The sequence below is a fragment of the Arachis ipaensis genome, chromosome B03 (genome assembly GCF_000816755.2).
Source record: "Arachis ipaensis cultivar K30076 chromosome B03, Araip1.1, whole genome shotgun sequence".
Lineage (NCBI taxonomy): Eukaryota > Viridiplantae > Streptophyta > Magnoliopsida > Fabales > Fabaceae > Arachis > Arachis ipaensis.
In genome coordinates, this window is record NC_029787.2 from 755227 (window position 1) to 767876 (window position 12650).

General features: G+C 38.3%; 2 protein-coding genes across 5 annotated transcripts; both read left to right on the forward strand.

Moving 5' to 3' along the window:
* Positions 1–3716, forward strand: LOC107629435. The gene is made up of 5 exons (XM_021117672.1): positions 1–82; positions 487–1021; positions 1562–1996; positions 2177–2696; positions 3369–3716. The coding sequence occupies exons 2-4, from the start codon at positions 496–498 to the stop codon at positions 2437–2439; spliced, it is 1224 nt and encodes a 407-aa protein (XP_020973331.1). The 5' UTR covers positions 1–82; positions 487–495; the 3' UTR covers positions 2440–2696; positions 3369–3716.
* On the forward strand, positions 4169–11266 carry LOC107629434. Of its 4 annotated transcripts, XR_002358629.1 has the most exons (10): positions 4169–4709; positions 5250–5684; positions 5865–6384; positions 7057–8282; positions 8357–8474; positions 8565–8619; positions 8703–9244; positions 9608–9681; positions 9980–10130; positions 10780–11266. XR_002358629.1 is itself a non-coding variant. In XM_016332229.2 (6 exons), exons 1-5 carry the CDS (start codon positions 4184–4186, stop codon positions 8603–8605), a joined length of 2940 nt encoding a protein of 979 aa, XP_016187715.1. In that variant the 5' UTR covers positions 4169–4183; the 3' UTR covers positions 8606–8619; positions 8703–9330. The 4 variants fall into 4 exon arrangements, 1 of the variants encoding a protein (XP_016187715.1); XR_002358627.1 differs by having other exon boundaries at positions 7057–8474; XR_002358628.1 differs by having other exon boundaries at positions 7057–8474; positions 9996–10130.

Sequence of the window (12650 nt, forward strand, 5' to 3'; positions counted from 1 at the left end):
CCCATATGAATATTACGAATTTCCGATTGCGAAGCACAAAGCCCAAACCAACATTCAACGCCAGAGACCAGAGTGAGAACAGGTACGCGCTCTGCTTTTCCCTTTCTCCTATCAAACCTTCTTCCCCTCTTTCTCCCTCTCTCTCTCCCCCAAAATCTATAATCTCTAATAAAATTCACCCTGCGCCCTGCTTTACCAAATCAGCTTGGGATTTAATGCCGTTTTTCATCTCTTCCTTTCTGTAACATTTTCGCATTCGGCATTCGGCATAACCTGTTCCTATATATTCTTTATCCAGGAAGCCCTTTTATTATGCCACTTCTATTTATTTGTTTGTTTTATGTTTTAACTTTTAACCTGGGTTTTTCCTTTGATAGTTTGTGTTAACGGGAGCTGAGTGTGCTTCAATTGAGCACTTCAATTGAAGATTTCCTTCACCGATTGGGCATTTATAGGAGATTTGCTACTTCTTGTTTTCGGTATCAGGTAGGGTTGATGGCTGATCGGAGTTCGGCCGTTGCAAAGCCGGTATGGATGAAGCAAGCCGAGGAGGCCAAGCTGAAGAGCGAAGCCGAGAAAGCCGCGGCAGCTAAAGCTGCTTTCGAAGCGACCTTCAAGGATTTGGAGAAGAGTCGCGAGAAGGGCACTGTTCAATCTGACAGTGAATCCGAGGAATACGAGGATTTGGCCAATAAGCCTATTGGACCTGTGGATCCTTCCAAGTGCACGGCGGCGGGTACTGGCATTGCCGGCGGAACAGCCTGTGCTCCTTCTTCGTTCACAGTGGTCACCAAGGATTCAGATGAGAGGAAGGTTTCAGGTGGGGGTGCACAAGTCAAGGTGAGGGTGACGCCAGGTTTGGGCGTTGGAGGGTCTGATCAAGAAGGGATTGTGAAGGATATGGGTGATGGAACGTATAACGTCACTTATGTGGTGCCCAAGAGAGGGAATTACATGGTCAGTGTTGAATGTAATGGCAAGGCAATCATGGGTAGTCCATTCCCTGTGTTTTTCAGTGCAGGTATTCACCATTACTCTGCCGCAAAATTCTCTGCATTATTTAGATATATATGATGCCATGTGTGGTTTTGAATTTCTCCTGAAGTCCTAGTTAACGGTTCTGATCACAGTTCTAACATATAGGTATTGTAAAATTTAAAATTTTGGTTACAATTGGATAGTGTCATAATACAGTAAATGTCACCAAATATAATTGGTACCACTTGAGTATCATTTGTATTTTCATAAATCGAACAGCGGTGGTATTTTTGTATTATTAAAAACAGCATGGCAGTGATATTGTTGGATCTTAACATATTTAAATTTGATGAGAGAAACTACAAGGAAAATAAAATTTCAAAACTAAATCAGAGCCAAAAAGGACGGAAAAGATTACACCTATTTAAGTTCTCTATCTCACTTTATCCTTCTTCTTTCCCCCCATTAATGGAACATAATAAGTTTACTTTCCTTCTTGGTTGGGCTATTCAGAAAGAGACAGAGTTGAACTTGTTAATTTTCAATTTTCAATGCTTTGACAGTTTGGTTTGTTATATTGCAGGAAATAGTAGTGGAGGGCTGCTCGGTTTAGCTCCGGCATCTTCTTTTCCAAATCTTGTTAATCAAACTATGCCAAACATGCCGAACTACTCTGGGTCCGTTTCAGGGGCATTCCCAGGATTACTGGGAATGATTCCAGGGATTGTTGCTGGAGCTTCTGGGGGTGCTATTTTACCTGGAATTGGGGCCTCACTAGGGGAAGTTTGCCGTGATTATCTTAATGGGCGATGTATAAAAGTCGATTGTAAGTTGAATCACCCACCTCATAATTTGCTAATGACTGCATTAGCTGCAACGACCTCAATGGGAACACTTAGCCAAGCTCCTATGGCTCCGTCTGCTGCTGCAATGGCTGCTGCACAGGCAATAGTCGCTGCCCAAGCACTTCAAGCCCATGCAGCTCAGGTGCAAGCTCAGTCAGTAAAAGATTCCACTGGTATGTTGTGGCGTGTTAATTTTGTTTGTTGCTGTGTTTGGTATTACAGAGCTCTTATACAAGAAGTGCTCTCTGTTGGTGACTTTTTGTCATGTTTGGTAGTTACCTTTTTTTTGTTCTTCTTGTTTTCCGTTTAAGTATTTCTTGCTGTATTCTTATCATCTATGGTAACTTAATCAGGCTCACCTGAAAAAGCTGGTAAGGATGATGCATTGAAGAAAACTCTCCAAGTTAGCAATCTGAGTCCACTTCTCACTGTTGAACAACTAAAACAACTCTTTGGCTTCTGTGGCACAGTTGTTGAATGCACAATTGCTGATTCAAAGCATTTTGCTTATATAGAATATTCAAAACCTGAAGAGGCAACTGCTGCTCTGGCGTTAAATAACATAGATGTTGGTGGCCGGCCTTTGAATGTTGAGATGGCAAAATCTCTTCCGTAAAAATCATCTGTTGTGAATTCTTCCCTTGCTTCGTCATCTCTTCCTTTGATGATGCAGCAAGCTGTGGCAATGCAGCAGATGCAATTCCAGCAAGCTCTGATTATGCAACAAACCATGACTGCACAGCAGGCTGCCAATAAAGCCGCCACCATGAAGTCTGCAACAGAGTTAGCGGCAGCCCGAGCTGCTGAAATAAGTAAGAAACTGAAAGCCGATGGACCTGAAATTGAAGAGAAAGAAACAAAACAGAAATCCAGGTCTGTTTACTTTGTCAATTTTTCCTAGTGTTATTGTTCTACTGGTGCATCTTGACTATTCATTTTCAATGTTTTTATTGTTGCAACTTGCAACTAATTCATTTTAGGGTGCCCTACATAAGTATCATGAACCCATTAGAATAATGCATGAAATAGATTTATAAGTTTGGTAAAGGTGCCTAAGGTTTTTGTCATTTTGATGTTTTAGGGGGGAAAAAATCATAATCTTGTCCCCATTTCAAAAGTTCCCATTCGTTGGTATATGTTTTACTATACTTAATAGTTTTGGGTTTAGTGTGAGTGCAATGCATCCTTTGCTTTTTTATCTTTATATATATATATATATATATATTACACAATTGCCTTTGTATTATAGAAGCTTGCAGTTTTATGTGCGATAGCTGTGAGGTTGAGTAGCATATCTCTTTATTGTGAATATGCATTCTCATCAATCTTAAGGGTTCCCCCCACAATGTGTGCAATTATTGTGCATAGTGTTTTAAAATTGTTGCATGTTGATCTGTCTTTAAAATATATGGCTGAATGGTTGTGGAACAAGGAAAGTTTAGATTGTGGTGACAAAATCTTGTTTTTATATTTTTTTTTTTTTTGTCCTTCATTTTCATGTGCTAACAAAGGTCTTTAATTCATTAATTCAATTTCAATTTTCAGGTCTCCTTCTCCTCCTCGTGCAAGATCTCGATCAAAGTCAAGATCTCCTGTTAGTTATCGAAGAAGGAGGAGGTCTCGTTCCTACTCTCCTGCTCGCTACAATAGGGGTCGTCGGTCCAGATCACCAGTCAGGTCCCATCATTATTCAAGCTATGAAAGGGATCGAAGGTCCTATAGAGACATCAGAGAACACAGTGAAAGAAGCAGAAGACAGGATTCAGATAGATACCTTGATCGGCATTCATTTGCTTCAAGAAGGAATAGGAGTAGGAGCGTGAGCCCTCATTCAAGGAAATCACATTGAACTGGATCTATTTCTCCAAAACATCACAGAGAAAGTTCACCTCATAGAGGAAGGAAAGAATCACGTGCTGATTCTGGATCCCCAAGTCATCGCAGAGGTAGTAAGTCATCTCCCAAGATTGATAAAATCAAACAAAAGAGCGTACCCTCTTAATTTTATTTCCATGCTTTTTCGCGGTTTTAATTCTCCAAATCTTTGGAATCTGATTTTGAATCTTGATACCTTGACGTAATGCCGTTTTTCATCTCTTCCTTTCTGTAACATTTTCGCATTCGGCATCAGATTCAACCTGTTCCTATATATTCTTTATCCAGGAAGCCCTTTTATTATGCCACTTCTATTTATTTGTTTGTTTTATGTTTTAACCTAGTTCTAGGGTTTTTCCTTTGATAGTTTGTGTTAACGGGAGCTGAGTGTGCTTCAATTGAGCACTTCAATTGAAGATTTCCTTCACCGATTGGGCATTTATAGGAGATTTGCTACTTCTTGTTTTCGGTATCAGGTAGGGTTGATGGCTGATCGGAGTTCGGCCGTTGCAAAGCCGGTATGGATGAAGCAAGCCGAGGAGGCCAAGCTGAAGAGCGAAGCCGAGAAAGCCGCGGCAGCTAAAGCTGCTTTCGAAGCGACCTTCAAGGATTTGGAGAAGAGTCGCGAGAAGGGCACTGTTCAATCTGACAGTGAATCCGAGGAATACGAGGATTTGGCCAATAAGCCTATTGGACCTGTGGATCCTTCCAAGTGCACGGCGGCGGGTACTGGCATTGCCGGCGGAACAGCCTGTGCTCCTTCTTCGTTCACAGTGGTCACCAAGGATTCAGATGAGAGGAAGGTTTCAGGTGGGGGTGCACAAGTCAAGGTGAGGGTGACGCCAGGTTTGGGCGTTGGAGGGTCTGATCAAGAAGGGATTGTGAAGGATATGGGTGATGGAACGTATAACGTCACTTATGTGGTGCCCAAGAGAGGGAATTACATGGTCAGTGTTGAATGTAATGGCAAGGCAATCATGGGTAGTCCATTCCCTGTGTTTTTCAGTGCAGGTATTCACCATTACTCTGCCGCAAAATTCTCTGCATTATTTAGATATATATGATGCCATGTGTGGTTTTGAATTTCTCCTGAAGTCCTAGTTAACGGTTCTGATCACAGTTCTAACATATAGGTATTGTAAAATTTAAAATTTTGGTTACAATTGGATAGTGTCATAATACAGTAAATGTCACCAAATATAATTGGTACCACTTGAGTATCATTTGTATTTTCATAAATCGAACAGCGGTGGTATTTTTGTATTATTAAAAACAGCATGGCAGTGATATTGTTGGATCTTAACATATTTAAATTTGATGAGAGAAACTACAAGGAAAATAAAATTTCAAAACTAAATCAGAGCCAAAAAGGACGGAAAAGATTACACCTATTTAAGTTCTCTATCTCACTTTATCCTTCTTCTTTCCCCCCATTAATGGAACATAATAAGTTTACTTTCCTTCTTGGTTGGGCTATTCAGAAAGAGACAGAGTTGAACTTGTTAATTTTCAATTTTCAATGCTTTGACAGTTTGGTTTGTTATATTGCAGGAAATAGTAGTGGAGGGCTGCTCGGTTTAGCTCCGGCATCTTCTTTTCCAAATCTTGTTAATCAAACTATGCCAAACATGCCGAACTACTCTGGGTCCGTTTCAGGGGCATTCCCAGGATTACTGGGAATGATTCCAGGGATTGTTGCTGGAGCTTCTGGGGGTGCTATTTTACCTGGAATTGGGGCCTCACTAGGGGAAGTTTGCCGTGATTATCTTAATGGGCGATGTATAAAAGTCGATTGTAAGTTGAATCACCCACCTCATAATTTGCTAATGACTGCATTAGCTGCAACGACCTCAATGGGAACACTTAGCCAAGCTCCTATGGCTCCGTCTGCTGCTGCAATGGCTGCTGCACAGGCAATAGTCGCTGCCCAAGCACTTCAAGCCCATGCAGCTCAGGTGCAAGCTCAGTCAGTAAAAGATTCCACTGGTATGTTGTGGCGTGTTAATTTTGTTTGTTGCTGTGTTTGGTATTACAGAGCTCTTATACAAGAAGTGCTCTCTGTTGGTGACTTTTTGTCATGTTTGGTAGTTACCTTTTTTTTGTTCTTCTTGTTTTCCGTTTAAGTATTTCTTGCTGTATTCTTATCATCTATGGTAACTTAATCAGGCTCACCTGAAAAAGCTGGTAAGGATGATGCATTGAAGAAAACTCTCCAAGTTAGCAATCTGAGTCCACTTCTCACTGTTGAACAACTAAAACAACTCTTTGGCTTCTGTGGCACAGTTGTTGAATGCACAATTGCTGATTCAAAGCATTTTGCTTATATAGAATATTCAAAACCTGAAGAGGCAACTGCTGCTCTGGCGTTAAATAACATAGATGTTGGTGGCCGGCCTTTGAATGTTGAGATGGCAAAATCTCTTCCGCAAAAACCATCTGTTGTGAATTCTTCCCTTGCTTCGTCATCTCTTCCTTTGATGATGCAGCAAGCTGTGGCAATGCAGCAGATGCAATTCCAGCAAGCTCTGATTATGCAACAAACCATGACTGCACAGCAGGCTGCCAATAAAGCCGCCACCATGAAGTCTGCAACAGAGTTAGCGGCAGCCCGAGCTGCTGAAATAAGTAAGAAACTGAAAGCCGATGGACCTGAAATTGAAGAGAAAGAAACAAAACAGAAATCCAGGTCTGTTTACTTTGTCAATTTTTCCTAGTGTTATTGTTCTACTGGTGCATCTTGACTATTCATTTTCAATGTTTTTATTGTTGCAACTTGCAACTAATTCATTTTAGGGTGCCCTACATAAGTATCATGAACCCATTAGAATAATGCATGAAATAGATTTATAAGTTTGGTAAAGGTGCCTAAGGTTTTTGTCATTTTGATGTTTTAGGGGGGAAAAAATCATAATCTTGTCCCCATTTCAAAAGTTCCCATTCGTTGGTATATGTTTTACTATACTTAATAGTTTTGGGTTTAGTGTGAGTGCAATGCATCCTTTGCTTTTTTATCTTTATATATATATATATATATATATTACACAATTGCCTTTGTATTATAGAAGCTTGCAGTTTTATGTGCGATAGCTGTGAGGTTGAGTAGCATATCTCTTTATTGTGAATATGCATTCTCATCAATCTTAAGGGTTCCCCCCACAATGTGTGCAATTATTGTGCATAGTGTTTTAAAATTGTTGCATGTTGATCTGTCTTTAAAATATATGGCTGAATGGTTGTGGAACAAGGAAAGTTTAGATTGTGGTGACAAAATCTTGTTTTTATATTTTTTTTTTTTTTGTCCTTCATTTTCATGTGCTAACAAAGGTCTTTAATTCATTAATTCAATTTCAATTTTCAGGTCTCCTTCTCCTCCTCGTGCAAGATCTCGATCAAAGTCAAGATCTCCTGTTAGTTATCGAAGAAGGAGGAGGTCTCGTTCCTACTCTCCTGCTCGCTACAATAGGGGTCGTCGGTCCAGATCACCAGTCAGGTCCCATCATTATTCAAGCTATGAAAGGGATCGAAGGTCCTATAGAGACATCAGAGAACACAGTGATAGAAGCAGAAGACGGGATTCAGATAGATACCTTGATCGGCATTCATCTGCTTCAAGAAGGAATAGGAGTAGGAGCGTGAGCCCTCATTCAAGGAAATCACATCGAACTGAATCTGTTTCTCCAAAACGTCACAGAGAAAGTTCACCTCATAGAGGAAGGAAAGAATCACGTGCTGATTCTGGATCCCCAAGTCATCGCAGAGGTAGTAAGTCATCTCCCAAGATTGATGAAATCAAACAAGAGAGCAAAAGACGCTCAAGATCAGTTTCTTCAGATGATAATAGGCTTCAATCCAGCAAAAATGAAGAAGTCCTGCATGGAAAATCTAAAAATAGAGAGAGAAGACGGTCCAGGTCAGTATCTGTCGAGGAGAAGCCTTATAGGAGCCGCCGATCATCCCCAAGAAGAGTGGATGAAAGTAGATCCAGGCATAATAAACGGTCAAGATCGAAATCTGTGGATGATAAGCAGCGCTTGCCTGAGAAATCAGATGAAAGCAAGCATAGAAGGTCAAGGCCTAGTGATAAAAGGCGTTCCAGATCAAGATCAACAGAAAGTAAGAATGAAATTGATGAAAGAGAGGATGAAAAAAAGATCAAAACTGATAGGTCAAAGCATCATCACACTAAAAGAAACAGGTCAAGATCTGTTGAAGGGAAGCATCGCACTAAAGATAAGTCAGGTGATAGTAAAGATAAAAAATCAAAGCATCGCAATAGAAGACGTTCCAGGTCAATATCATTAGAGGTTGAGCATAACAATGGAGGCAGCTCATCACATAAAGAATTGGATGAAAGCAATTTTGAACAGAGAAAACTTAGGTCTAAGTCCCCTGAAGGAAAGCGTCACACTGGTGATAAATATGGAAGCAGATATGAAAGATCAGAGCATCAAGAGAAATCCCTATCTAAATCAAAATCAGGAAATCACAACCCAGTTGAATGTGATGGTAATGGGCTCTCCCCACAAGTTATGGAGGAGTACGAATCTAAGGGAATAACACAAACTGATTCTGGATTTATGGAAGGTAAACATCATTTGAATGATGGAGAAAATGCTACTAGCAATATAAATTCAAAAGTTCATGAAGATGCTGTGCAGGAACCAACTATAAATTTAAAGATGGCAAAGGCAAATGATAGTGGGAATTGGGTTTCACCAAACAAAAGCTGCAAGTCAGAAGGGTCAAGTGAAAATGCTGGAGCTGATTATAACCAAGGTATGCTAAATCCTATTGTCAACCTTTGATGTTAATTATTGATTATTTTAGGTTATGTATGGCAAAACATGAGAATCCTCTTTAATGCAGACCGTATGTGTGGTGAAGAAGCAAGAAGTGGAAGATATTAAGCACTCTCTATTTGGTATTGATTTAAAATACTGAACTAAATTGAATTCTGCACACTTAAATAATTATTAAAGCTTAATTACTTTCTGTGGATTACAGGAGTGGGAATATAAATGATTTCAAAGATTCAACCTGGCTTTTGACTATGCTAATGGACATTATTGTGACATAGATCTTTGTCATTTCATCCGGAACCAAAAGTGGCACCTACTTATCAGAGAAGCCATGTTACACAAGGCTGATTTGGTTTCATAATGCTGTCATATATTGTTTCACTACAAGAGCATTGCAGGAATCATGGTTGAAGATTTTTTCACCCGCCAATGATTATGGCGCATATTCTAATTAAGGATTCTCATTAAGTTTACTGAACTAATTCCTTCCAAGGAATAGACAGTTTCTTCTTAGTAGAAATCAGAATTCTCAGGATGCTTCGCTATTTGATTTGGTTCCCAGAATATTATGTGTTAGCTGATGAACAAATTCAATTGATTATTTCCTTTTTTCAGGTTGGGTTGGAACAAAGATCAGATATAGAATCTGAGCTGTGATGTGGTTTAAGGTTTCAAGAAGTGTCGTGAATTTGTCATGATCAGCCACGCAGCGCTTATATATCATGCTTCTTTTACTGCTTGATTGATGTATGTTGGAATGTTATCTTAATTATACAGTTCTTTTTTATGAAACTTAATTTGAAGTTTAGATGAAATCTGAACTCTTTTTTTCAGTCCTCCAGATATCATGTTAGCCAGTAGGGAGAGCCCCTTTTAATCAATGTCCTGATTTTATGCTTCTAAAAACTTAGGGATAATGGTATTTTTAATCTTATGTGTTAAACTACCAACAGTTGTTTGCTATATATCTGTAGGTTCTAGACCCTTTGGGGAATTTTCTTAGTATGATAAAGTTTAGTTGCGCACATCAATCTTTGATGTTGGCAATCATAGGTTCACTTTCTTTTACTCATTTTATGGTGTGGGCATTTTATATCCAAATAAATGCAGGTTATTCACGTTGAAATCTGTTCGAGCTTTGAGATAAAGTTTTGCTGGGTTGGTTTCTCTTGTGTAAAATGAAGGTATGAGGTCAGATTCTGATGCTCTATGGTTCAGAGCACCGCTGTTTTTCTTCTATTAAAATGTGAGAGTAATGGGAGTTGCTTAGGTTTGCATTATGTATGAGTATGTTTGTTCTCAGTACCATTTGCCAATATTTTTTCTAATTGCTACCATCATTTGGTGTCTTATATTGCCCTACATTTTTGTTCTTCTTTTCTTTTTTTTTTTCCCTTCCATTTTTTCTCTTTCTTTTTTTCTTTTTTTTTTTCCCTTCCATTTTTTCTCTTTCTTTTTTTCTTTTTTTTTTTTTCTTCCAAGAAATTATTATGGTTAGGTAAAGCTTCTATTTAAGGTCAAGTGAACCTGGATGTTGCTGCAATGAGTTACTTCATGTTGCATTTGAGCAAATTGGGCAGAGTTACAGTTTTTACTTAAGTAAATGCTGAAAAGCAAATGTTGATTTGAACAGGTAATTCTCCATGAAACTGCTGGGTTGGTACACTATCTGTAGGATCTTCATTAACATTTGTATTTATAGGGTATCTGTTAATTATGTCAGCCTTGTTTGTGCTGCTGCTTATTATTTTTTGAGTAAATGGTCAAATTCGTCCCTGAAAGATCACCCGTTCTCCAAATTGGTCTCCGAAAGAATTTTTTAATCAAATTCGATCGTGAAAGATTTTAAGTTAGTCACATTAGTCTTTTCGTCACTCATCTGCATTTGTATGGTTCGAAACAATTCGTTGTCCGTCTGCATTTTGGAGAATGGGTGATCTTTCAGACACGAATTTGACCATTTATTCTATTATGTTCCCTCTTAAAATATTTTCATATTGCACTCCTGGTAATCTGCAGTTTGACTACTTTTAGTGTTAATACATTGTTTATTTTTTTTTATATTAAGTCACATAACACGAATTGTGTCTTTTGAATATGAATTCGTTGCTGAGGGATGCTGGAGAACTTTGGTTTTTTTCTTTTCTATTTGACACAACACATGGGATTGTTCTGTTGTTGATTGTAAATGCCTTCTGAAGGTTTTTCCTTTCTTTTCCTTTGTTTTATTTTTTTTTGGGGCAATCTTTTTTCCCTCTCTCGTTTTCACTTTTTCTGGATAGGGTAAGCTGTGGATATGATGATCTTATGAGCAGTTGCAGCCTCTTCCTCCAGATTATTATTCGAAGTTCTTGGAAGTTGTGTGCTTTTAGATTTCTATTTCGTTGTGGGTAGAATATTTGAATAGAATCGTTATCTCTATGCATCAAGTGCTCGACTCACTAATGTTTCCCCGTCAATTTGTCTTGTTGGCATTTATGGGATTTACCAGTCTGTTTTTCTCCCCTAGTCTGAATAGTTCACTAAGAAATAGGAAACACAGTAAAGTATACTTGCCTGATATTTGACGTGTTCAATCATGATTAAGAATGTCAATAGGTGTGTTGATCCTCGACAGTTGGTCGGTGACATTTTCGGGGCCATAAGTTTTTCTAGTTTTTCCCCGTGTTTTACCTGCTGCTTGTCGCCTGAACCGTAGTGTCATGCAGAATTAAAAAGCATGCCCTTCGGGATTTGCTTCTAACGACTAAAAGATACACTTTTTATATCGATGTGGCTTTAATAGCATTGACGTGGTCGTGTTATCTTATGCTGTATCGCGAAAACCATCAGCATTGGGTTTGGTTTGAAAACAAATTATATCGATAATTTTCCCACAACAGATTGTCGGTGTTGGGCATATTATTTAGTAGGAAGTTGCTAGAGTAATTGCTTACACACCCTCGTATCCGCCCCACTCGTTTGCTTCGATTCGGTTCCTCGGTATTAATAGCATGGTGGAAACTCTCGTGCAGTTGACTTCACGAGAGTTGATTTCAATTATCAACTTTACGTGAAGTCGACTGTACCTGAGTTTCCACCTAAGAGCATGCATATCGTTTTTTCGTTGGTAGTACGTTCATATCTTTTCAAATCAGGTTAAATTGCAGGAAACATAAAAGTTGGTTTAACAAGATTTCCTTGCGTAATTGGTTTTCATTCATGAAATTATAAAGTCAACGTTTCATTTCTAGTGTCATTCTTTATTAGTTTATATCTCTATCTACAACCGTCCCTATAATAGTTGAAGTTATCTTCTAGATACAGTAGTTTAAAGCCAGCGAGTATGTTTGTCATTAGTTCATTACAAAGCGGACAATCTTATCAAAATAAAACTAGTAAATATTTTTACTGATTGGTTCACGAATGCCGTGGATAGTGTTAATGGAACAACGTACTTAACTAGGAACGTTGAATAGTCCTAATGTTACATCGCCGAAGCTCTATCGGTAAAGCGGTGAAGAAATGAATAAATTTGATGTATTTCAAACGCACATGGATTGATATACGTATGGGTTGTTTATTCCCAGTTGACTATTAGGCTGCTTGCGCTACAGAATAGGCTAGATAAATAATGGTAATTTGTGCAAGGATTCAAGTTAATTTCACTAAGCCCATGTGAACAACAATAATATACGTTCTAGAAAAGTTATGCAATTCCGATTAGGTGTGCCCAACGTAGAAAATTTGGCGTTCCGTTTAGAACCTTCTTTTAACATTGGTACTAGATACAAAATGCGCTTAGTAATACTGATATCAATATATCATCATCATAATTGAATCCAGCGTAAAGGTGAGCCATTAGACATTCACCGACTTCTTACTGATATTTCAGACACCTCTAAATATTTATTTAAATTTAATTTTCGTATAATATAAATCATCATAAGGACAGAAGGTTCGGCTTTTATAATCATTATCTCCATAGCCAGACAAATAATAATATCATGATTCTTTAATAGTATAAAATATTTATACGGATATATTTTAAAATGAATCTTATTTATTGGAAGAAGAACATTTCACAATGTAGAACATTTGACTTTGTTGTAATCTTTACAATAAGGCGGGAAAAATATGATGGATAATAATATATTAAAATTAATCTTATTAT

Coding starts and splice junctions, on each gene's coding strand:
- LOC107629434 (XM_016332229.2), top strand. CDS start 4,184: ATGGCTGATCGGAGTTCGGCCGTTGCAAAGCCGGTATGGATGAAGCAA. Junction 5,685..5,864: donor GTCAGTAAAAGATTCCACTG/GTATGTTGTGGC, acceptor TAACTTAATCAG/GCTCACCTGAAAAAGCTGGT. Junction 6,385..7,056: donor GAAACAAAACAGAAATCCAG/GTCTGTTTACTT, acceptor TTCAATTTTCAG/GTCTCCTTCTCCTCCTCGTG.
- LOC107629435 (XM_021117672.1), top strand. CDS start 496: ATGGCTGATCGGAGTTCGGCCGTTGCAAAGCCGGTATGGATGAAGCAA. Junction 1,022..1,561: donor CCCTGTGTTTTTCAGTGCAG/GTATTCACCATT, acceptor GTTATATTGCAG/GAAATAGTAGTGGAGGGCTG. Junction 1,997..2,176: donor GTCAGTAAAAGATTCCACTG/GTATGTTGTGGC, acceptor TAACTTAATCAG/GCTCACCTGAAAAAGCTGGT.